The sequence below is a fragment of the Canis lupus genome, chromosome 6 (assembly GCF_048164855.1).
Source record: "Canis lupus baileyi chromosome 6, mCanLup2.hap1, whole genome shotgun sequence".
Lineage (NCBI taxonomy): Eukaryota > Metazoa > Chordata > Mammalia > Carnivora > Canidae > Canis > Canis lupus.
Window position 1 is genome coordinate 28085829 of NC_132843.1, and position 27111 is coordinate 28112939.

The 27111-nt window shown below is 36.5% G+C and overlaps 1 protein-coding gene across 18 annotated transcripts in view; it reads left to right on the forward strand.

Moving 5' to 3' along the window:
- The window catches only part of KIAA1328 (KIAA1328 ortholog), a 366532-nt gene that overhangs the window by 12676 nt on the left and 326745 nt on the right, over positions 1–27111 (forward strand). For all 18 annotated transcript variants that reach the window (XM_072829337.1, XM_072829338.1, XM_072829331.1 and 15 more), the window contains one exon: positions 13748–13842. In XM_072829337.1, coding sequence (XP_072685438.1) covers positions 13748–13842 — 95 coding nt within the window. The remainder of the gene's footprint in view (positions 1–13747; positions 13843–27111) is intronic.

Here is a 27111-nt window from a genome sequence, read left to right on the forward strand (position 1 = left end):
ATTTGTTGCTAGTGTATGGAAATATAGTTGATTTTATCTACTGGTTTTGTATCCTACAATCTTTCTAAATTCACTTATTAGTTTGAATCTAATAGTTGTTGGTGAATTTCTTATTTTTTTTTATATATAATTATGCCATCTGTGAATAGAGATATATCTCCCTTTATGATTTGGATTCCTTTTATTTCAGTTGTGTTTTAAAGAGGTTCAAATAATTAAAAGTCTTTTATTTATTTTTATTTTTTATTAAAGATTTATTTATTTTTTATTTTTTTTTAAAGGTTTTATTTATTTATTCATGAGGGACACAGAGAGAAGGAGAGGCAGAGAGACACAGGCAGAGGGAGAAGCAGGCTCCACGCAGGGAGCCCGATGTGGGACTCGATCCTGGGTCTCCAGGATCAGGCCCTGGGCTGAAGGCGGCGCTAAACCGCTGAGCCACCCGGGCTGCCCTTAAAGATTTATTTATTTTAGAGAGAGAGCATGAGTGGGAAAGGGAGAAAGAATCTCAAGCAGACTCTGCATCGAGCGGGAAACCTGATGTGAGCCTCGATCTCATGACCCTGAGATCATAACCTGAGCCAAAACCAAGAGTGGGTCGCTTAACTGACTATGCCATGTAGGTGCCCTTCAATAAAAGCCTTTTATATTTACCCTTGTGGTTACCTTTTCACTTGTTTTCCTTTTGATATCCTTGTTATTTCTCCATCTGCTTAAAGTACTTCTGTAACATTATTATAGTTCAGGTACACTGGAAATGGATATTTTGGCTTTTGTATGTCTGATAAAGTCTTTGTTTCACTTTGGTTTTTACTGGCTATAGAATTTTCAGTTGAGAGTTTTTTTTCCCTTTAGTACTTGAATGATGTCATTGCATCGTTGCCTGGTTTCACTGTTTTTGAGAAGTCTGCTGTCCTTCTATTCTTTTATGTTTAGTATGTGAGTTTAAACTATTTTTAGGATTTTCCTTTTATCCCTAATTTCAAGCAATTTGATTATAGTATGCCTTGAACTAATTTTCTAAATGTGTCTTTAGTTGGAATTTGTTTTGGATTTGAGAGTTTGTAGTTTTCATAAAATTGAGAACATTTTTGGCCATAATGTGTTGAAATATTATGTCCCCTCAACTTTTTCTGAGGACATATTTTGAAGCAAATATTAGGCTACTTATCACAGCTTCTTGCTGTATTTTTATCCAGTTTTGTTGTTGTTCTGTGTTTATCTATAGATGGTTTATATTGCTTTGTCTTCAATCATTAATCGTCCTCTGCAATGTCTAATCTGCCACTGATCTTGTTCAGTATATTTTTTATTTTATTTTATTTTATTTTATTTTATTTTATTTTATTTTATTTTATTTATTTTATTTATTTCTATTTTATTTTATTTTATTTTATTTATTTTATTTTATTTTATGATTTAATTTAATTTTATTATTTTTTATTGGTGTTCAATTTACCAACATACAGAATAACCCCCAGTGCCCGTCACCCATTCACTCCCACCCCCCGCTCTCCTCCCCTCTACCACCCCTAGTTCTTTTCCCAGAGTTAGGAGTCTTTATATTCTGTCTCCCTTTCTGATATTTCCCACACATTTCTTCTCCCTTCCCTTATATTCCCTTTCACTATTATTTATATTCCCCCAAATGAATGAGAACATACAATGTTTGTCCTTCTCTGATTGACTTACTTCACTCAGCATAATACCCTCCAGTTCCATCCACGTTGAAGCAAATGGTGGGTATTTGTCGTTTCTAATGGCTGAGTAATATTCCATTGTATACATAAACCACATCTTCTTTATCCATTCATCTTTCGATGGACACCAAGGCTCCTTCCACAGTTTGGCTATTGTGGCCATTGCTGCTATAAACATCGGGGTGCAGGTGTCCTGGCGTTTCATTGCATCTATATCTTTGGGGTAAATCCCCAACAGTGCAATTGCTGGGTCGTAGGGCAGGTCTATTTTTAACTCTTTGAGGAACCTCCACATAGTTTTCCAGAGTGGCTGCACCAGTGCACATTCCCACCAACAGCGTAAGAGGGTTCCCTTTTCTCTGCATCCTCTCCAACATTTGTGATTTCCTGCCTTGTTAATTTTCTCCATTCTAACTGGTGTCATTGTGGTTTTGATTTGTATTTCCCTGATGGCAGGTGATTTAGAGCATTTTCTCATGTGCATGTTGGCCATGTCTATGTCTTCCTCTGTGAGATTTCTGTTCATGTCTTTTGCCCATTTCATGATTGGATTGTTTGTTTCTTTGGTGTTGAGTTTAAGAAGTTCTTTATAGATCTTGGAAACTAGCCCTTTATCTGATACGTCTTTTGCAAATATCTTCTCCCATTCTGTAGGTTGTCTTTTAGTTTTGTTGACTGTATCCTTTGCTGTGCAAAAGCTTCTTATCTTGATGAAGTTCATTTTTGCTTTTGTTTCTTTTGCCTTCGTGGATGTATCTTGCAAGAAGTTACTGAGGCCGAGTTCAAAAGGGTGTTGCCTGTGTTCTCCTCTAGGATTTTGATGGAATCTTGTCTCACATTTAGATCTTTCATCCATTTTGAGTTTATCTTTGTGTATGGTGAAAGAGAGTGGTCTTATTTCATTCTTCTGCATGTGAATGTCCAATTTTCCCAGCACCATTTATTGAAGAGACTGTCTTTCTTCCAATGGATAGTCTTTCCTCCTCTATTGAATACTAGTTGACCATAAAGTTGAGGGTCCACTTCTGGGTTCTCTAGTCTGTTCCATTGATCTATGTGTCTGTTTTTGTGCCAGTACCACACTGTCTTGATGACCACAGCTTTGTAGTACAACCTGAAATCTGGCATTGTGATGCCCCCAGATATGGTTTTCTTTTTAAAATTCCCCTGGCTATTCGGGGTCTTTTCTATTCCACACAAATCTTAAAATAATTTGTTCTAACTCTCTGAAGAAAGTCCATGGTATTTTGATAGGGATTGCATTAAACGTGTATATTGCCCTGGGTAACATTGACATTTTCACAATATTAATTCTGCCAATCCATGAACATGGAATATTTTTCCATCTCTTTGTGTCTTCCTCAATTTCTTTCAGAAGTGTTCTATAGTTTTGAGGGTATAGATACTTTACATCTTTGGTTAGGTTTATTCCTAGGTATCTTATGCTTTTGGGTGCAATTATAAATGGGATTGACTCCTTAATTTTTCTTTCTTCAGTCTCATTGTTAGCGTATAGAAATGCCATTGATTTCTGGGCATTGATTTTGTATCCTGCCACGCCAGCAAATTGCTGTATGAGTTCTAGCAATCTTGGGGTGGAGGCTTCTGGGTTTTCTATGTAGAGTATCATGTCATCGGCGAAGAGGGAGAGTTTGACTTCTTCTTTGCCAATTTGAAGGCCTTTAATGTCTTTTTTGTCTGATTGCTGAGGCTAGGACTTCCAGTACTATGTTGAATAGCAGTGGTGAGAGTGGACATCCCTGTCTTGTTCCTGATCTTAGGGGAAAGGCTCCCAGTGCTTCCCCATTGAGAATGATATTTGCTGTGGGCTTTTCGTAGATGGCTTTTAAGATGTTGAGGAATGTTCCCTCTATCCCTACACTCTGAAGAGTTTTGATCAGGAATGGATGCTGTATTTTGTCAAATGCTTTCTCTGCATCTAATGAGAGGATCATATGGTTCTTGGTTTTTCTCTTACTGATATGATGAATCACATTGATTGTTTTACGGGTGTTGAACCAGCCTTGTGCCGCCAGGATAAATCCTACTTGGTCATGGTGAATAATTTTCTTAATGTACTGTTGGATCCTATTGGCTAGTATCTTGTTGAGAATTTTTGCATCCATGTTCATCAGGGATATTGGTCTGTAATTCTCCTTTTCGGTGGGGTCTTTGTCTGCTTTTGGAATTAAGGTGATGCTGGCCTCATAGAATGAATTTGGAAGTACTCCATCTCTTTCTATCTTTCCAGAGAGCTTTAGGAGAATAGGTATGGTTTCTTCTTTAAACGTTTGATAGAATTCCCCTGAGAAGCCATCTGGCCCTGGACTCTTGTGTCTTGGGAGGTTTTTGATGACTGCTTCCATTTCCTCCCTGGTTATTGGCCTGTTCAGGTTTTCTATTTCTTCCTGTTCCAGTTTTGGTAGTTTGTGGCTTTCCAGGAATGCGTCCATTTCATCTAGATTGCCTAATTTATTGGCGTATAGCTGTTCATAATATGTTTTTAAAATCGTTTGTATTTCCTTGGTGTTGGTAGTGATCTCTCCTTTCTCATTCATGATTTTATTAATTTGAGTCTTCTCTCTCTTCTTTTTAATAAGGCTGGCTAATGGTTTATCTATCTTATTAATTCTTTCAAAGAACCAACTCCTGGTTCTGTTGATCTGTTCCACAGTTGTGGTCTCGATTTCGTTGAGTTCTGCTCGAATCTTTATTATTTCTCTTCTCCTGAGTGTAGGATCTTATTTGCTGTTTTTTCTCTAGCTCCTTTATGTGTAAGGTTAGCTTTGTATTTGAGTTCTTTCCAATTTTTGAATGGATGCTTGTATTGCGATGTATTTCCCCCTTAGGTCTGGTTTTGCTGCATCCCAAAGATTTTGAACGGTTGTATCTTCATTCTCATTAGTTTCCATGAATCTTTTTAATTCTTCCTTAATTTCCTGGTTGACCTTTTCATCTTTTAGCAGGATGGTCCTTAACCTCCACGTGTTTGAGATCCTTCCAAACTTCTTGTTGTGATTTAGTTCTAATCAAGGCATTATGGTCTGAGAATATGCAGGGGACGATCCCAATCTTTTGGTATCGGTTCAGACCCGATTTGTGACCCAGTATGTGGTCTATTATGGAGAAAGTTCCATGTGCACTTGAGAAGAATGTGTATTCAGTTGATTTTGGATGTAAAGTTCTGTAGATATCTGTGAAATCCATCTGGTCCAGTGTATCATTTAAAGCTCTCGTTTCTTTGGAGATGTTGTGCTTAGAAGACCTATCGAGTATAGAAAGAGCTAGATTGAAGTCACCAAGTATAAGTGTATTATTATCTAAGTATTTCTTCACTTTGGTTATTGATTGGTTTATATATTTGGCAGCTCCCACATTCGGGGCATATATATTGAGGATTGTTAAGTCCTCTTGTTGAATAGATCCTTTAAGTATGAGATAGTGTCCCTCTTCTTCTCTCACTATAGTCTTCGGGGTAAATTTTAGTTTATCTGATATGAGGATGGCTACCCCTGCTTTCTTTTGAGGATCATTTGAATGGTAAATGGTTCTCCAACCTTTTATTTTCAGGCTGTAGGTGTCCTTCTGTCTAAAATGAGTCTCTTGTAGACAGCAAATAGATGGGTCCTGCTTTTTTATCCAGTCTGAAACCCTGTGCCTTTTGATGGGGTCATTAAGCCCGTTCACGTTCAGAGTTACTATTGAGAGATATGAGTTTAGTGTCATCATGATATCTATTCAGTCCTTGTTTTTGTGGATTGTTCCACTGAACTTCTTCTTAAAGGGGAATTTTAAGAGTCCCCCTTAAAATTTCTTGCAGAGCTGGTTTGGAGGTCACATATTCTTTTAGTTCCTGCCTGTCTTGGAAGCTCTTTATCTCTCCTTCCTTTTTGAATGAGAGCCTTGCTGGATAAAGTATTCTTGGTTGCATGTTCTTCTCATTTAGGACCCTGAATATAAAGGCCCTTTCTGGCCTGTCAGGTGTCTGTGGAGAGGCCTGCTATTATCCTAATACTCCTCTCCATAAAAGTCAGGGATTTCTTGTCTCTTGCTGCTTTAAGGATCTTCTCTTTATCTTTGTAATTTGCAAGCTTCACTATTAGATGTCGAGGTGTTGAACGGTTTTTATTGATTTTAGGGGGGGATCTCTCTATTTCCTGGATCTGAATGCCTGTTTCCTTTCCCAGATTAGGAAAGTTTTCAGCTAGGATTTGTTCAAATACATATTCTGGCCCTCTGGCCCTTTCGGCGCCCTCGAGAACCCCAATTAAACGCAGGTTATTCTTCCTCAGGCTGTCGTTTATTTCTCTTAATCTATCTTCATGGTCTTTTAATTGTTTGTCTCTTTTTTCCTCAGTTTCCCTCTTTGACATCAACTTGTCTTCTATGTCACTCACTCGTTCTTCCACCTTGTTAACCCTCATCGTTAGGACTTCTACTTTGGATTGCATCTCATTCAATTGATTTTTAATTTCTGCCTGATTAGCTCTAAATTCTGCAGTCATGAAGTCTCTTGAGTCCTTTATGCTTTTTTCTAGAGCCACCAGTAGCTGTATAATAGTGCTTCTGAATTGGCTTTCTGACATTGAATTATAATCCAGATTTTGTAACTCTGTGGGAGAGAGGACTGTTTCTGATTCTTTCTTTTGAGGTGAAGTTTTCCTTCTAGTCATTTTGCTCAGTGCAGAGTGGCCAAAAGCAAGTTGTATTGGGAAAAGGAGAAAAAGAGAGGAGAGAAAGAAGGAAAGAAAAGAGAAAACCAAAAAAGAAAAAGAAGAAAAAAAAGAAAAAGAAAGAAAAAGAAAGAAAGCAAAACAGGGTGGGGGAAGGAAAAATATTAGAAAGGAAAAAAAACAAAACAAACAACAACAACAACAACAAAAAACCACGGGGGAGTATCTTCTGATTCTGCATACTTTAAGTCCCTTGACTTCCCCTGGAACTTGTCGGTCTATCTGGTCTTCTGGGGGAGGGGCCTGTTGTGCTGATTTTCAGGTATTAGCACTTGGGGGAGCTGCTCTGCCCCCCTGCCTGGTGCAGGGCTCAGTGGGGGTTGTTTACCCCGTGAGACCCCAGGAGGAACAGCCCCAGTGGCGGGGCCAGCTCTGGAGCCTTGGATTCAGCTCCCACAGTAACTCCGGTGCTCTCAGTCTGCAGGGCCTGGATGCTTCGGGGCGGGGCTGCTGATCTGCTCAGCTCGGGCCGGAGCGTCCTTGCTGTCCTGGGCCCTCCCGGCCTCTGCCTGTCCCCGGGGGAGGTCGGATCCTGGACTGTGTCCCAGCGCCCTGTGCTCCGGGGCCTGCACTGTTGGATTCGCAATCCCGGCCGGGCAGCCCCCTCCGCGGAGCCGCCGCCCGAGCCCCTCCGAGCTGCTCCCGGTCCGCCCTGTGTGCTGCAGCCCTTTAGGGAGCTCGGGGCGCTCTTCCCGGGGCGCAGGTGTCTGTTAGTGTCCCAGGGAGCCTGAGGGCATCCCACCCTCCTGGGGTCCTGCTCTAACTCCCTGCGGGCCCCTTTCCGCCCGGGAAGGTTGGTGCAGCTCCTGCTTCTCCGGGCGGGGCTCTCCTTTCCTGGGGACACTCGCCCCCGCCTCAGCCCGGCTCCTCGCGGGGCCCCTCCCCCTTGGAGGCCTTTTGTTTCTTTATTTCTTTTTCCCCGTCTTCCTACCTTGATAGAAGCGCGAACTCTTCTCACTGTAGCGTTCCAGCTGTTCTCTCTTTAAATCTCAGGCCGAATTCATAGATTTTCCGGATAATTTGAAGGTTATCTAGGTAACTTGGTGGGGACAGGTGACTTGGGGACCCTACTCTTCTGCCATCTTGCCCCTCCTCTCTCAGTATATTTTTTATATAAGACAATGTTTTTATCTCTAGAAGTTCAACTTCGATCTTTTGTTCTTATTTATATATTTCATGTCTCTACTTAACCTGCTAGTCTTCTAGTTTCTTGAACATATGGAATATAAATAACTATTTTAATGTTCTTATTTATAATTCTATTATCTGAGGTGTTTTTTTAAAAAACTTTTATTTATTTATTCATGAGACACACAGAGAGAGAGGCAGAGACACAGGCAGAGGGAGAAGCAATCTCCCTGTTGGAAGCCCGATGTGGGACTTGATCCCAGGACCTGGGTCCTCACCTTGAGCTGAAGGCAGACGCTCAACCACTGAGACATCAGGCATCCCTATCATCTGAGTTATTTAGAGAGAGATTTAAATTGAGTAATTTTTGTAATTGAGTAATTTTTCTAATTATATATCGCATTTTTCTGCTTCTTTACCTGTCTGGTTGTTTTTTATTGGATGCCCCCAGGCAGTATGGATCATGCTTTTTTTTTTTTTTTTTTTTTTTAGTTCTCGATATTTTGTATTTTTATAATTAATTGAGCTTTTTTTCTGAGACTAAGTTATTTGGGAGTAGTTTGATCTTTTTAAAGTTTGGATTTAAACTTTTAAAGGTAATACCAAGGCAGCTTTTAATACGGGGCTAATTTTGCCAACGGTAGGCAGTGCCCTTTTGAGGACTCTTTCTGATGCCCCTTTAAATTATGAGATTTTCCACTTTGGCTGGTTGGAACATGGACTATTCCTGGCACTGCATTAGCTACAGAAACTATTATGTTCTGAGTTGTTCTTTCCCTGGCTTTTGGTGGATTTCCTCATAGACAAATGCTCACCAGTACTTGGTGGTTGATGTGCAGGGAACCATCTGCAGATCCCTAGAGCTCTCATTCCATGCTGCTCTATCCTCTCCATTACTCTTTTCCTCAAACTCTAGACACTTTGGCTGTCCTGGACTCCCAGCTCTATCTTCTCAACTTGGGGAGATTGCTGGACTCCCATCTGGGTTTCCCAAAAATGCACCCTGAAAACTCCAGAAGCAGTTTAGCTAGGATGATTACATGGCTTGCCTTATTTGGTTCCCCTCTTTCAGTGATCACTTTCCTGTGTTGCCTGCTGTCCAGCATTTGAGAACTGCTTTATCACATATTTTGCTAGTTTTTTTGGTTGTTTTAGGCATTGGGGTAAGTGTGGTTCCTATTACTCCTTTTTGCCTGGAGGTGGAATGTAGGGGTTGTGTATGTGTGTATTTATTTTGTTACAAAACTAGAAATGATGTGTGTGTGAGGAGGGGATGTGCGTATGCATTTTTCTCTCAAAACTAGATGTTGTGTATGTTTTTCTTCAGAGAACATAACGTCTTTGTGGTTTTTCTGTATGTGATCTTTGTAGCCATTGATGTTCAATAGCTAGGTCCTTAATTCATTAAGGTTTTCAGAATGGTAATGATGTCAACTCAGGTTTTCTGGGAAATAGATACTAAGATGAAAGTAAAAATGGAAGAGGTTTAATAGAGGAAAAGCTGACAAAGATAGAGAGTAAAGTGAACAGGAATAGACAAGGAGAGTCTTAGGATTTTATTGCAGGCCTGGCATCTGTGAGAGAAGAAAGAAAGAAGAAAAATTGACTAGGGAAAACTTCACACTTCATACTGTCTTGTGGTCTGAGGTAGTGTCTTTCAGGCTAATGGGAAACCCCAGAGTGAATATTGTTCTTTAAGGATGTCATATCAAACAAAATTGCTCAGTTCTAGTACCTCTGGTGTTTCTAGTGATTGGCAGTTTTGTGACCACCACAGTGGACCAAAAGGTATGACAGTAGTTAGGTAGGTGAGGCTATTAGGCAACTACACTCTTGGCAGCAGGTTCTCTCTCTCTTTTAGAAGCCACATTGTTTCACTCCTCACTGTGAAATCCATTATTCATCAGGAATTAGTATGGGTATGGTGTTAAGTTAGTTCAGTTCATTTTTCCATACTGACAGTCTGTTGGTCTGCACTATTTCTAGAGAAGACCATTCTTCTTCCCACTGAATTGCAATGATTTTATCATAAGCCAAGTGGCTGTAGAGGTATGTCCTTCCCTTACTGTGTCATCTACTTTGGTAATACCCATCCTGAATTTTATGTTTCTTTCTTTTTTTTTTTTTTTTTTTTAATGTTAGGAGTTGACAGACTTTTCCTGTAAAGGGCCGGGTAGTAAATATTTAGCCTTTGTGAACTATGTGGTCTCTGTCTCACTTACTCAACTCTGCCACTGTAGTGTGAAGAGTCATATATAAGTTGATGTGTAAATGAATGTACATGGCTGTGTTTTAATAAACCCTTATTTACAAAAATAGTGAGCCAGATTTGGCTTGAAGATGTAGTTTACCAACCTTTGTCCAACATAGTCTAAATACATAATTGGTTTCTAAACAATGTTTGGTGTTATATATATTTGGAATTTTATTTATTATTTATTTATTTAAATTTATTTATTTTTTCATGAGAGACACAGAGAGAGAGGCAGAGACATAGACAGAGGGAGAAGCAGGCTCCATGCAGGGAGCCTGATGCTGGAACTTTATATAAATAAGCTCCTTCTATGTGTATTGCATCATTTGCTTTTTTTGCTTAACATTATGTTCATGAGATTTACTTAAGTTTTATATAGTTATATGTCATTTCTATTTTCTTTTAAAGATTTATTTATTTATTTGAATGAGAAAGAGGTAAGGGAAGAGCAGAGGGAAAAATCTTCAAGCAGACACCCTGCTAAGCGTGGAGCCTGACTCAACGCTTGATCTCACTTCACATGAGATCATGATCTGGGCTGAAACCAGGAGTCAGACGCTTAACCAACTGAGCTCCCAGTCACCCACTATATGTCATTTCATTTCACAGATACTTCAGTCAGGGTTTAGTCATTTTTTTAAAACTAAGAATATTTAATATAAAGACTTGTTAAATTGGTGCTAGAGAACAGAAACCGCAAATAGAACACTAAGATACAACACGCACATGAGAAAATGCTCCGCATCACTTGCCATCAGGGAAATACAAATCAAAACCACAATGAGATACCACCTCACACCAGTGAGAATGGGGAAAATAACAAGGCAGGAAACCACAAATGTTGGAGAGGATGCGGAGAAAAGGGAACCCTCTTACACTGTTGGTGGGAATGTGAACTGGTGCAGCCACTCTGGAAAACTGTGTGGAGGTTCCTCAAAGAGTTAAAAATAGACCTGCCCTACGACCCAGCAATTGCACTGTTGGGGATTTACCCCAAAGATACAAATGCAATGAAACGCCGGGACACCTGCACCCCGATGTTTATAGCAGCAATGGCCACGATAGCCAAACTGTGGAAGGAGCCTCGGTGTCCATCGAAAGATGAATGGATAAAGAAGATGTGGTTTATGTATACAATGGAATATTACTCAGCCATTAGAAAGGACAAATACCCACCATTTGCTTCAACGTGGATGGAACTGGAGGGTATTATGCTGAGTGAAATAAGTCAATCGGAGAGGGACAAACATTATATGTTCTCATTCATTTGGGGAATATAAATAATAGCGAAAGGGAATAGAAGGGAAGGGAGAAGAAATGTGTGGGAAATATCAGAAAGGGAGACAGAACATAAAGACTCCTAACTCTGGGAAACGAACTAGGGGTGGTGGAAAGGGAGGAGGGTGGGGGGTGGGGGTGAATGGGTGACGGGCACTGAGGGGGCACTTGATGGGATGAGCACTGGGTGTTATTCTGTATGTTGGCAAATTGAACACCAATAAAAAATAATTTATTATTAAAAAAAAAGAAAGAAAAAAAAAGAACACTAAGATATCATGATTGGTAGTAACTTCAAGAAACAACTCCCATCTCTGGGACTAGGAAGACAGCCAGAGCAAATTGGATTTATTAAAACTTAGAAGCTTGGAGGAGAGGCCCTTTACAGCTGGAACTTGGACTGCTGCTGATTGGGAATCAGCCTAACTGGTACTGCTGTCCCAAGGAGACATGCTAAAGCCTGGTTCTGCCAAGGCTGGGAAAATTGCAAACAGGAATCAACTGTCCTTGCCAGGGCACACTCTGGCAGAGGTGACACTAGTGGGAACAAGATGTGAAGAGGAAGGACTGTGTCTTTTCTTCTGAACCTCTGGTCTCCCTCTAGTTCGTCCTATTGGCAGATTTTAACAGAGTCATCTGGCAAAGGAGAAGTGACTTTTCTAGGGTCTGAGCCACAGGACCACACCCGAGGGCTCAGAAGGGTAGGTTTGAAGATGAAAGTCACTAAATAGCATAACAACCAGTTCCTACAGAATTCCATTGTGTAAATATGCTATAGTTTATTCTCTAATTGACAAACATTTGTATTTTCAAGGATGTTCTGTTAAACATAATGCTGCTGAAATTCTTGCTCATGTGCAAGAGTTTCTCTTGTTCTTTTACTCGCTGCACCACCACTCAGATGTCTTCTCATGTGTTTTCAGCAACTTTTCCCATTGCCAAATTGAATGACTTCTTTCCACATTCTCTGTAGCTTTTTTGATCATTAGCACTGTTAACACTGTACTCTTTGAAACATTTTTTTCTGCCACAATATTATATCCTTCTGATTCTCTTCTTGTCCTTTCAAATACCAATTTTAATTTATTATCTTGGATTCATAGATGATCTTTAAAATCTAATTTCTTAACTTAAAAAAAACTAAAACAGAAGTATAAAGAAAATAATAAAAATCTAAATATCATCCATAATATTTTATGGTTGAAGTTTAAATCTTTATGTTTTACTCTGACTTGAGAGCTAGACCCACATTTCCAACTTCCTGCCAGAACATTTCCATATGGCTATCTTTCTGGCATCTTAAGTTGACCATATCCAAAATCAAACTTGTTTTATTTTTTTACCATCTCCTTTTTTCCATTTCCTTTTTCTCCCCTGTCTTTCCCATCTTTGGCTATCAGTATTTCCAGGACTCATTTTAGAGGTCTTGGATTGTCCTTGGCTATCTGAAGAATTTGGACTAACCTACTTTGTGGTTGTACATATGCCAAGGGTTCCTTCCATTTACATGTTACCTCTAGTTTTATTCAAGAGAGACAAAGAGAGAGAGGGGGAGAGAGAGACAGGCAGAGGGAGAAGCAGGCTCCCCGCAAGGAGCCCAATGCAGGACTCGATCCTGGACCCTGGGATCACGCACTGAGCCAAAGGCAGACACTCAACCACTGAGCCACCCAGGCATCTCTTTAAAGACCCTTCTTAATGAAGTTCAAGTAGTAGGAGAACTTTTTATAACACAAGAGATGAGATAGTTCAGTGGTTGAGAGCACATACTCTGGAACTTGTGCTTGAGTCTTGATTCTGCTACTTTAACTGCTGTAATCCCAGGCAAGATGTACCCTCACTGTAAATAGAAATAATACCTACTTAATAGTCTTGTTGTAAAGATGAGATGGGTTAGTAGGTATAAAGTACTTAAAATGTTCCTGACATGCAGTAAACATTAGTCATGTGTTGGCTGATATTACTCTTTCTTTGATCTAGTACCGATTGGTATGAACTTTAGGATATATCAAGAACATAGAAACCAGTGCCTCTGCTGCCAACCTTCATGTACTTTTAAGCACCCTGGGGCCTGTATAGCCTAGGAAAAGTTCTTAATATCTTCCATTAGGTGTTTGTTTGTGATAATCATCAAGGGAGAGTTGTTTCCTTAATATTCTCTTGTATTTAAGTGGGGACATTTCTACCTTTTGTGTTCTTTATGAAAATTTCTCTATGTGTTTCTCTATGTAAGTTTTATGATGTCTCCTGCTGGACAGACAGTTTCTTAGCCTATTTTGAAATCATGGTAGGGTTTTGAATGAAACAGGTAAAGAGTGTTCCAACAGAGAAAAGATATCTGAGAAATTTTACCTCCTGTACTAATTTTGTTTTTAAGATTTTATTTATTTATTTGAGAGAGAAAGAGACAGAAAGAGAGAGAGAGCACAAGCAGGGAGGAGAGGGAGAAGCGGGTTCCTTGCTGAACAGGGAGCCCAATGCAGGGCTTGATTCCAGGACCCTGGGATCATGACTTGAGCTAAAGGGGAAGATGCTTAACTGACTGAGCCAACCAGGAGCCCCCCTCCTGTATTAATTTTAAGAGATTTCTCAAAAAGTCTTAAAAAATTGTTTTTAGCAAAAGTTAACCAAAAGCTTCTTTTGTTTTGTATTAGAATTTCTGCAGAGGAGGAATAAAGAGTGCATCATTGAAGGATTTATGTCTGGAAGACAAAAGACGCATTGCAAATTTAATTAAAGAACTGGCCAGGTGAGATAAAATCTTATATGAAATGTATTATTACATAAGAGATATAACAATTTTTAAAAATAGACGTTACTATGTTTTGATGTCATTGTGTCATTGATCTTCTGGAAGCAGAGACTTTTAGAAAAAAGTATTCTGTGGCCCCAAAAAAAAGAAAAGTAGAAAAAAAGAAAGAAACACCAGAACAAACCACTTCCATTTCACATTTTCTTGTTTATTTAATTTCTCCAGTTAATTGGTACACATATGTGAAGCAGTCCTCTAACGAAAGGGAAAATGTAGAAGCTTAGCTCTGCTGTCAGTGTAGATTGATATGTTGTAATTAGAGTCCTAGCAATTACCTTTGGTTTTGTTGTAGACCCAAACAGAAGGGAACATTCATTTTACTGTAGTCCATCACAAGAATGTCTTTTGTAATTTTGCTAACTGATGCTTTCAGGATTCAAAAGAAGGGATTTTGAATTTTGAGAATGATAAGTTCATAGCTACTTGGTTGTACTGTTCCAGTTTATTAATGATGTATATGAAGCATATCTCTTGGAGTAATTTTTTTGTCCATATTACTTCCAGTTTAGGGGTCTTAAAATACTTAATAGATGAAGATGTCTATAGAGGAATGTATTAATATAAGTTGTAAAAGTCAAAATTAAGGAAAGGCCGTACCTAAAAGTTGATTAAAATAGTACTAGTTTTTGTCATTGAATTGCATATTTAGAGATAGTAGGTCTTTTCTTTATTTATTTTTAATTGAAAATAACTGTATGAAGTGTTTCAAAATGTATTTCATGTCAAGACCTTAAAATAATGTTTGTAGAAGCTTTTTTTTTAGGATTTTTTTAAAAAGATTTATTTATTTATTTATGATAGACATAGAGAGAGAGAGAGGCAGAGACACAGGCAGAGGGAGAAGCAGGCTCCCCACAGGGAGCCTGATGCGGGACTCGATCCCGGGACTCCAGGATTGCGCCCTGAGTCAAAGGCAGGCACCAAACTGCTGAGCCACCCAGGGATCCCCTGTAGAAGCTTTTATAAAAAGATTGAAGTTAAAAAATTGCCTTACTAAATCATAGAATTGCTTTTAAAAGATGACAACAATGATGTTTTGAGGGTTAGAATATACGTTATGACTATTTAAAAGTACATGCCATAGTCTGAATTTGATATGCCACCTGAGAGGAGCAGTAATTTCATTCTCTAGAATTCTTTGGCTGTTCTAGTCTCTGAAATAGACTTTTCATTCACTTCAAATAGTGTTTTTTGTACTGGGAAAACATTTTACCCTCTGTATTTAAAGATGATTTTCTCACAAGGCTTTTTACCAAGTAGATGGTGTGGATATCCTTACATATGCTTGATGGCATTGAGAAACTATTACGATTGGTTTGACTTTGCCATTGCTGTCCTAACTCATCTATTTTATTTCAGCTACAAGGCTTGGAGGATACCTGAAATACTAGAGCATATTGTTTTGGTTTCAGCAACCTTCTGCTTTCTTAGCAAAATGCTAGTTTCTTGCTGGAGAGTCAGGTTGTTACTATAAGGTTAGTAAGGTTAGTATTAGTATAAATTTGCTGATATTGCTAGAAACTTGATTATTACTTTACTATTAATATGCAGATATATGGGAATAATGCATACTTTGTTCGTTTCTTGAGTTTGCTGTTTCCTCTGTTGGATATTGGCTATTTCAGTCTACTTTATTGTGCTGCTTCTTACCAAACCAATTTCTTCCTCCTTTTTTTTTTTTTTTTTTAACATGACTCATTTTTATTGAAGTGGAGAAGTAGAGAACAAAATTCCATATGCCTCAAACAATGGCAACAAAACATTCCTAGCCTTTAAGTTTTTTTTACCTCTGGATTTCACCCTGGTTTCAAATAACTGGTTTCCTCTTGTCATTGAATACAATCATTTCTCTTTTATCTTGAGAAATATTCCTTGGACCACATATTTTTTTCCAGCTACTACTTTGTACACCACAACATAACCTTATTCCTAGAAAGAGTCTGTAGTTTTATTTTCTACTCTGTTGCATTTCATTCTCTCTTCAAGCTTATTTATTTAAAATATATAGAATTACAGTTTACATGCAATAGTATATATGCATATATTTTTAAATATATGTTTGCATTTTAAGTATATACTTCAGTGAGTTTTGGCAAATGTAAGGTCACTTTAAAAAGTTCTGTTGAGATCTTTTACAATCAGTTCCTTCCTCTCTTCTCCATCCTGGACAGCCATTCATGTGATTTCTGTCATTATTTCTTGGTTTACATATTCTGACATGCCATGTAAATGGCCCATAGTACATACTCTCTTCAGTCTGGCTTTTTTCCCTCAGAAAATGATTTTGTGTGTGGTAAAATATATATAACATAAAATTTACCATCTTAACCATTTTTAAGTATACAGTTCAGTGGTATTAAGTACATTCATATTGTTTTACAAACATTGCCACAATTCACTTCCAGAACTTTTTCATTATTGAAAGTCTATATCCACTAAAAATAACTCCTCATTCTCCCCTCCTCCCGAGTCCTTGGTAACCACTATTCTGTGTGTTCCGTGAATTTGACTATTTTAGATCTTTCTTATAAATGAAACAGAATATTTGTCTTTTTGTATCTGACTTCAGGGAGTAATGTTTTTGAGATTTTTTTTCAGTTTGTTGTGTGTAGGAGTAGTTTATTTTTTAAATTATTGATTAGTACTCCATTGTTTGCTTGTACTTTAGTTTGTTTATTCATCTGTTAAATGGATGTTTGGGTTGTTTTAGTTTTTGCCCTTTGTGAATAAAACTTCAATAGTATTCATGTACAAGTATTTGTGTGGATATGATGTATTTTTTCTTCTGTACCTAAAGTATAGAATTACTCAGTTCTAAATTAAATCTATACTTAACTTTATAAGAAATTGCCAGACTGTTTCCTGATGTGGTTGTATTATTTCACACTTCCACTAACAACTGATGAAAATGCCATCGTTCAACATATTCACTAACTGTTGATATTGTCATTTTTAAAAATTTTAGTCATTCTAATGAGCATGGTGATACCTCCTTGTGGAATTAATTTGTGTTTCCCTAAGATGAATGGGATCCTTGGCCATTCTTTTAAGTGTCTGTTAAATTTTTTGCCTGTTTTTTTTTTTTACCTGTTCCTTTCTCTTCTTGAAATTGAGGTGTTCTTTATATACTCGGGATGCAAGTTGTCAAACATATGGATATTATGGTTTTCCCCCCAACCTTGCTTTAATTATCTTAATGTTTATTTTGTAAAGCAAGATCTATTATTTTGCTGAACTTCAATGCATCGATTTTTTTGTTGTTCATGTCTTTAGTGTTCTATCTAAAAAGTCTTGCCTATCCCAAGGTAGCAAATATTTTTTTCCCTCTGTTAGAAAAGACTACCGTTAATGCAGAATTACCTCCTCCTTCTTATCAAAAACTGACCATACATGCATGCCTTTCCCTGGGTATTTCATTCCATTACAGTGATCTTTGTGTTGCCCATTGGCCAATACCAAACTGACTTGATTACTGTAGTTTTACAGTAAGTCTTTTGAAATCAGGTAAGCCTGATTTGCTCTTTTTGAAACTGTTTAGGCTTTTTGAGGTTCTTTACATTTCACTATAAATTTTAGAATTAGCTTGTTAATATTTAAAGGAAAGTTGCCTCCTAGAATTTTGTTTGGGATGTACTGAATTTGTAGATCAGCTTGAGGAAAATTGACATTTCACATTATTGAGTTTTTCAATTGGTGTTATGTCATGTTTCTCCATTTATTTAGATTATCTTAAGTTTTTTTTCTGTAATTTCTAGTTTTCATGGCACAGGCTATAAAATAGCACATATATTGCCCTTAAGTATTTTATGTTTTTGATACCCTTGTAAGTGGCATAATTTACAATTTTTATTATACATTTAATTTTTGATTTTATTTCATTTCTCATATGATAAAACAGAATTGTTTTTTTAATATTGGCTTGATCTCAAACTTTTTAAATTCACTTACTATAATAGTTTTTTGGCTGAATACTCTGGATTTTCAGTAATAATCATGTCAACTACAAATAAAATTTTATTTTTCCCTTTCCAATTTGCAGATACTTTGTTTCTTTTTCTTGCCCTTTTGCATTGGCTAGACTTCTGCTACAAAGTTGAACTAAAGTGGATATCTTTGCCTTCCTGTTCCTGATATTGAGTCTTTCACCATTAAGTATAATGTAAGCTGAAGGTTGTTTGTAGACGTCTTTATCAAGTCAAGGAAATTTATTTTTGTTCCTAGTTTGCTGAGAGTTGTTTATTTAAATCATAAATAGGAGTAGAACTTTGTAAATGATTTTTCTTTATTGTGCTAGTAATATGATTTGTTTTTTTCTCTGTTAATGTAGTAAATTATATTGATTGGTTTTTGAATGTTTAATTTACCTTGTATTCCTAGCTTAACCCCACTTGGGTATGGTGGTTTTGGTTTTTGTTGTTAATACGTTGCTGAGTTTGAGCTAATATGTTTGTCAAAGATTTTGGTTTCATGACAAATACTTGTGGTATTCATGAACTATCTTTGTGCATCTTTTGGTTTATTTTTTAAATTGTGGTAAAATACATATAACATATAATTTATCATCTTAATCATTTTTTAAAAGATTTTATTTATTCAAGAGAGAGAGACAGAGAGGCAGAGAGGCAGAGACACAGGCAGAGGGAGAAGCAGGCCTCACACCGGGAGGCAGATGTGGGACTCCATCCCTAGTCTCCAGGATCATATCCTGGGCTGAAGGCGGCGCTAAACCACTTAACCACTCGGGCTGCCCCCATCTTAATCATTTTTAAGTGACTAGATCAGTAGTGTTAAATGCATTCACCTTGTTGTTCAGCCAGTCTCCAGAACTCTTCATCTTCCAAAACTAAAACTCTCCGTTCGCTCTCCATCAACCCCTGATAATCACCATTCTCCTTTCTCCATCTGTGAATGTTACTTTTCTAGTACCTCATATAAGAGGAATCATTGCACATTATACCATAATACAATAAAATACCTAGAATATAAAATTGAATACTAATGACATTTCATATACAAGAATGTTGCATTACTATCTAGTTCCAGAACATTTTCACCCCAAAGGAAACTACTCATTAAGCAGTTGCTTCCCATTCTCCCTTTACTCCCAGCCCCTGATGATAACTAATTTATTTTTTTCCTGTATCCATTTGCTCACTCTCAGTATTTTATGTAATTGGAATCATATAGTTCATAGCTTCTTCTCCCTGGCTTTCACTTAGTATAATATTTTCAAGGTTGGCTGAAAAATATCTTATTGTATGGATAATACGACAGTTTCTTTATCCACTGTTTTTTGCATGTGGAAATTCATTTGTCCCAGCATTATTTGTTGAAGAGACTGTTCTTTTCCCATTTAATGGTCTTGGTACCGTTGTCAAAAATTGACCAGAAGTATATGAATTTATTTCAGGAGTCTCAGTACTTTTTTTCATTGATCTGTATGTCTTTTCTAATACCAATACCACATTGTTTTGATTAATGTATCTTTGTAGCAAGCATGAAATACAACACCTTTAACTTTGTTCTTCCTTTTGAAAGATTGTATGAGCTGTTCTGTGTCTCTTGCAATTCCATATGAATTATAAGATCAGCTTTTCTGCCTCTGAAAAAAAAAACCAGTTGAGATTTTGATAGATTACATTAAATATGTAGATCACTTTGGGGAATATTGCCATATTACTTAATATGTAATATGTACTATTAATACTTAATAGTATTAAGTGTTACAGACCACAAAAATGAAATGTCTTTTAGTATTTAAGTCTTTAATTTATTTTAGTAACATTTCAATGTACAAGTCTTTCACTTTTAAATTTTTTCCCAGAATTTTCTTTTTGGTGTTCCTGTAAATAGAATTATTTCTTTTTTTAAGAATTTATTTATTTGTGGGATCCCTGAGTGGTTCAGTGGTTTGGCACCTGCCTTCGGCCCAGGGCATGATCCTAGAGTCCCGGGATTGAGTCCCACGTTGGGCTCCCTGCATGAAGCCTGCTTCTCCCTCTGCCTGTGTCTCTGCCTCTCTCTCTCTCATGAATAAATAAATAAAATCTTTAAAAAAATAATTTATTTATTTGACAGAGAGAGAGGGAGACAGGGAGATTGCACGCATGAGCTGGGGGAGAGGCAGAGGGATGGAGAGAAGCAGACTCCTCACTGAGCAGGGAACCCGATGCAGGGCTCAACCCCAGGACCCAGGGATCACCTGAGCCATTCGGCTTAACCTAATGAACCACCCAGGCACCCCATAGAATTGTTTGTTTCTTTCTTTCAGGTTTTTCAGGGCAGGCAGCCCAATGTGAGACTCTATCCCAAGTGTCCCAAGAATTGTTTTCTTAATTCTTTTCAGATTGTTTATTGGTAGTGTCTAGAAATAGGGAATATTTTTGTATGTTAATCTTGTACCCTGATACTTTGTTACATTTGTTTATTGGTTCTAATAGTTTTTTTTGTGGATTCTTCATGGATTTTCTATATATAGAATCATGTCATCTGCAGAGATGGTTCTACTTCTTTTCCAGTTTGGATACCTCTTCTTTCTTTTTCCTCTGGCTTGAAGTTCCAGTACATTGCTGAATGAAGTGGTAGAAGCAGGCATCCTTATCTTGTTCCTGAACTTAGTGGGAAAGCTTTCAGTTTATCAATAAGATAAGATCTCAGCTGTGAATTTTTCATAAATTCCTTTACCATGTTAAGCAAGTTTCCTTTTATTCCTAGTTGGAGCATTGGGGATTTTTTCAAAAGCCTTTTCTGTGTCAGTTGATATGATCACATATTTTTGTTGATTTGTTTGCTAAATTTGTGTTGATTGATTTTCTTATGTTAAACCACCCTGACATTTTTGGGATAAATACCAATTGGTCGTGTTTTATAATCCCTTTTTAATACATTTTTGAATTGGTTTGCTGGCAATTTTTTTTGAGGATTTTTGAATCTATATTCATAAGGGATCTTGATCTATAGTTTTATTATTTTTTTTTCATAGTTTCTTTGCATGGCTTAAGGCAGGTACTACTGGCCTTATAGGATGAGTTAGGGAGTATTCCCTTTTCTTATGTTCTTTGGAAGAGTTTGCAAATGATTCATGTTATTTCTTCTTTAAATATTCGGTAGAAAAATAAATATTTGGTAGAATTCATCCATTAAATATCTGGTTCTTAGATTGTCTTTGTAGGGCAGTTTTTGATTACTGTTTAGATATTCTTACTTGTTAAAGACCTATTTAGATTTTTCCATTTGTTCTTGAGACAGTGTTGATAATTTTTGTGCTTTTAGGAGTGTTTATTTCATATAGGTTTACCAATTTATAAGACATACAATTTTTTGTGCTATTCTCTTAAAATCCTTTTTATTTGTTTATAGTTAGTAGTAATGTCCCTACTTTCATTTCCAATTTTATTTACATCATCTTTCATTTATCAGTCGAAGCTAAAGATTTTTAAATTTTGTTGATCTTTTCAACAAGCTAACTTTTGATTTTCTAGATTCTCTATTGTCTTTCTATTGTCTGTTTCATTTATCTTTGCTCCTTATTATTTTCTTCCTTTTGCAAGATTTGGGTTTTAGTTTCTAGTCGTTAAGTTGTATATTTAGTTACTTGAAATCTCTCTTGGTTTCTAATTTTTGCATTTATGCCATAAATATCCCTATGAGTACTGCTTTAGCTGTACCCCATAGGTTTTGATAAGTTGTTTGATCGTAGGTTTGATCTCATTCATCTTAAGTACTTTCTAATTTTCCTTGATTTTTTTTCTTTGATCCATTTGTTTGAGTTTGTTGATTTCCATGTATTTATGAATTTTCCACTTTTCTTTCCCGTATTGATTTTGAGCTTTATTCTGTTGCAGTGGAAAAGAGACTTTGCATGCTTTCAGTCTCTTTAAATATATTGAGAATTGTTTTTTGAGTTAATACATGATTTATCCTGGAGAATGTTCCATGTGCACTGGAAAAGAATGCTGATTCAGCTGTTTGGTTCTATATAAGTCTTTTAAGTCTGTTGGCTTATAATGTTCAAGTCCTTCCTTTTTTATTGGTGATCTTGCATCTAGATGTTCTATTTGTTATTGATAGTTGGTTATTGAAATATATTGAACTATATTTCTCCTCAGTTTTTCAGTGCTTCTTTAGAGACTGTTGTTTGGTGGGTTTATTTTTCTAATTTTAATATATTCTAGAAGAATTAACCCTTTTATCAATATATAACATCTCTTCATCTTGTAACATTTTTGTTTTGAAATCTATTAGTACAGCCAACCCAACTCTCTTTTGGTTACTCTTTTATTGATATTTGCATGTTATATCTTTTTCTATATTTTAGCTTTCTATCTTTGTGCTTTTTAATTTAAATTGAGTCTCTAACAGCCAACATATATGCGTTATGTGCTTGTCATGTGCTAAATTGTGACCCCACCAAATTCATATGAAATGCTAACTCCTAGTTCCTCAGAGTGTGACTGTATTTGAAGGTGGGGCCTTTAAAAGTGGTTATTAAGGTAAAAGGAAATCCCTGGGTGGCTTGGCGGTTTGGCACCTGCCTTCAGCCCAGGGTGTGATCCTGGAGTCCTGAGATTGAGTCCCACATCGGGTTCCCTGTGTGGGGCCTGCTTCTCCCTCTGCCTGTGTCTCTGCCTCTCTCTTTCTCTCTGTGTCTTATGAAGAGATGAATAAAATCTTAAAAAAAAAAAAAAAAAGGTAAAAGGAGGTCATGCTGTGATTGGAAACTTACGTATTTTACTTTTAGTTTTGTCATTTTTGTGTTATGTATTTGATGGTGTTATTGGTTGTATTCAATGTACTCATTTTCCTGTTTTTTTTTTTGTTATTATTTTTAAAAGATCTCATTTATTTGAAAGAGTGTGCACACATGAATAGGATAGGGGGCAGAGAGAGAGGGAGTAGTAGACTCCCCACTGAGCAGGGAGCCATATGCAGGACTTGATTCCAGGACCCTGGGATCATGACCTGAGCCTAAGGCAGATGCTCAACCAACTGAGCCACCCAGGCGCCCCTCATTTTACTATTTAAATGAACCTGTGGCCACACTGGGAATTTGCCATCCACATTCTTGACTAATTATAGTCTAATAGTAATTGGTACGTTTAGTTCTATACTAAACATTTCAAGAACTTTAAAACTCAATAACTTCATTTTCTTCTCTTGATTATGTGCCATTTGTAGTGTGTCATAATTTTGTATATATTTATGTATTTTTGTATATGTTTAACATATATTTAAATTTTAATGTAGTATAATATGATCATTACTATTTTGTATTATTTTGAAGTATTTTAGGTGTACAGAAAAGTTGCTGAAATAGTACAGTATTGGAGGATGAAAAATGGGAAGTGACTGCTAATGAATCCAAGGTTTCTTTTGGGAAAGATAAAAATGTTCTATGATTAGATTATGGTAATAGTTGTAGAACTCTGAAAATATATGAAAAGCCATTGAATTGTACACTGTAAATGGGTTAACCTCGTTATATGTAACTTACACTCAATAAAACACTCTAAAGAAAGCTATGATGGGTTCTGATATCTTTCACCTATCTTGCTTTAAAGATAAGTTTTGAATAATTTATTGCAATTATCATAAATTAATGTTGGTACAGTAGTATTAATTAACTACTGTTTATTCTGATTTCTCCAGCTTTCCTTCCTAAGTTTTTTTCTGTTCCAGTATCACATTTTATATTCATTTTTCATGTTTCCTTAGTCTCCTCCCATTTGTGGTAGTATGTTAGATTCTTTGCTTTCCTTGACCTTGTCACTTTTGAAGAATACTGGTCAGAATTTTATAGTATTTCTTTCAATTTGGTTTATTTTTTTTCATGTTTTCCATGATTATGTTTTATTATGATATTGTATCAGGGGAGGTATGATGTTGGTGTGTTGTTTGTTACTTGTGATTTTAACTGTGATGACATAGTTGATGTAGAGTGTACTAGGTTTCTCCCCTGAAAAGTTACATTGTTATCTCTGTAATTAATAAATTGGAGGAGGTCCATGGGGATTATTGAAATCCATTGTTTTTTTCTGAAACTTTTACTCACTGCTATAAACACTCATCAAAGGGACTTCACTGCAACAACTATTACTGTGATGTTCTAATAGTTACTTTATGTTTCCCCTATTTTTTTGCATTTATTAGTTGGAATTCTTATTTAAGGATGTGCTTTTACCATATTTATTTTTACTTATTTCAATATTGATTTTGTTATTTTTTTTAATCAGTACCGACTCAAGGATATTTATTTTATTCTAGCTCAGGACTCACGGAAACAAAGATAGAATAGCAAGGTAATACTTCCTCTTTTTTTTTTTTAAGTTAATTTATTTTAGAGAGAGAAAGAACATGTGTGTGCTAGAACAGTGGGGAGGGGCAAAGAGGAGAGAGAGAATACTTAAGCAGACTCCCTGCTGAGCATGGAGCCAGACATGGGGCTCAATCCTAGGACCCTGAGGTCATGACCTGAACCAAAATCAAGAGTTGACCACTCGACTGACTAAGCCAGCCAGATGCTCCAAGGTGATACATTTTTAAAAATACAAACTTTTTATTTTGAGGTAATTGGGATTCACTTATAGTGCTAAGAAATGATAGAGAGAGACTCTATGACCCCCTCTCCCCAATTTTCACCAATGGTAGTAATTTGATTAACTCTAACACAATATTACAACCAGGAAATTGACATTGATAGGACTCGTCAACCTTGTATAGATTTCACATGCACTCACTTGTATATATATCTAGTTGTATGCAGTTTTATCATGTGTAGATTTCTATACCATCACCAGAGTAAAGATACAAAATGGTTTTGTTACAAAAATCACCTATGTGGTCTTTTTTATAGACATCCTTCCTATCCCCTTCCCTAATCCATAGCAACTGTTAATTTATACTCCATCTCTATAATTTTGTCATTTCAAGAATGCTGTATAAATGGAATCATACAGTATGCTATCTTTAGAGATTGGCTTTTTCCCCCCACTCACCTTAATTCCATTTAAATCCATCCAAATTGTTACATGTATCAAAGTTCGTCCCTTTTATGGCCAGTAATATTCCATGGGTGGATGTACCACAGTTCAACCATTTACCTGTTGAAAGTGAATTTGGCTTCTTTCCACTTTTTTTTAAGATTTTTATTTTTTAAAGTAATCTCTACACTCATCATGGGGCTTGAACATACAACCCTGAGATCAGGAGATTCACACACTCAACCCACTGAGCCAGCCGGGTGCCCTTCCTTTTCAGTTTTTGACTGTTAGAAATGAAGCTGCTATGAACATTCCTACATATAAGTTTTTGTGTGAGTATAACATTTTAATTTCTTTGGATTATTGTATCATAAATGTATATTTAATTCTCTAAGAAACTGCTGAACTATTTTCAAAGTGGTTTACCATCTTCTATTCCCACCAACAATGCAAGAGAGAGCTAGATCCTCTGCATTCTTGCCAACATTTATTATAATTATTTTTTATTTTAGCTATTCTTAGAGGTATTTAGTGTTATTTCATTGTGGTTTTAATTTGTATTACTCTAGTGACCATTGATGACCAGTTATTTTGGACATTGTTTCCTATGTTTATTTGCCATCTGTATCTTTTCCAATGAATTGTCTTTTCATCATTTCTGTTCATTTTTTTGTTGGAATGTTTGGTTTTTATTGTTGAATTTTAACAGTTCTTTATATGTTCTGTGTACAAATCCTTTGTGGGGTATGTAGTTTGTAAATACTTTCCTAGTGTGTAGCTTGCCTTCTCACAGGTCTTTCATAAAGCAAAAGTTTTTAATTTTAGCTAGGTCTTTTATGGATTATACTTTTGTTGAAACTTTTACACCTTTATCAGAAATCAGTTGGACATAGTTAATGTGTCTCTTTTGGAGTTCTCTTTTCTAATCTGTCTATGTGTTTTTCCTTCTGCCTACTGTCTTCATTACTATAACTATATTGGAAGCCTTAATATTGGGTAGAGTAATTCCTCTCACTTTACTATTTTTCAAAATTATTATCTTTTTTCAAAATTATTTTTAACACTTCTGGTCCTGTGCCTTTCCATAATTATTTTATTATTATTATTATTATTATTATTATTATTATTTTAAAAAATTTGTTTATTCATGAGAGACACAGAGAGAGGCAGAGACACAGGCAGGGGGAGAAGCAGGCTCCATGCATGGAACCCGACATGGGACTCAATCCCGGGTCTCCAGGATCACACCCTGGGCTGAAGGCGGCGCTAAACCGCCAAGCCATCCAGGGCTGCTCTATTTTATTATTTTTTAAAATATTTTATTTTTTTATTCAGAAGAGACACACACAGAGAGAGAGAGGCATAGACACAGACAGAGGGAGAAGCAGGCTCCATACAAGGAGCCCAATGTGGGATTCGATTCTGGGACTCCAGGATCACGCCCTGGGCCAGAGGCAGGCACTAAACTGCTGAGCCACCCAGGGATCCCCATTTCCATAATAATTTTAGAATAAGATTGTCAATGTCTACAAAAAAAACCCAACTTGCTGGTATTACATGAAAATTATAGATCATTTGGGGAAGAATTGATATTTTACTTTGTTGTATTTTCCAGTCCATGAATATTGTATGTCTTGCCATTTATTAGGTCTTTGATTATTTTCATCAGAATTTTGTAATTTTTAGGATACAGATCTTGTACATGTTTTCTCACATCTACATCTAAATATTTTATCTTCTATGGAGCAATTGTAAATAGTATTGTGTTTTAAATTTGGGGTTTGACGTTTGTTGTTTCCTGTTTGTTTATGGTTGAAATGAGATTGAATTTTGAGTTTTGATCTAAAGTCATACAACCTTGCTGAACTTGCTTATTCTAAGAGTTTTGCTGTTGACTCCTTGGGACAATGACAATTATATAGTTTGCAAGTAGGGACAGTTTTATTACTTTCTTTCCAATGTGTATGTTTTAAATTTCTTTTTTCTGCTTCATGGTGCTGGCTAGAGCTTGCAGTGCTATGTAAGTAGGAGTGATGAGAGAGGATTGTCTAACTATGTTCCTGATTTTATGTGGAAGGCATTCACTCTATCATTAAATATAACGTTAAGTGTAGAATTTTTGTAGATGCTGTTTATAAAGTTGACAAAGTTCCCTTCTATTCCTCATTTTATAAGGGTTTTTGTTATGATTGCGTGCTAGATTTTTGTCATTTTTTTCTGCTTCAAT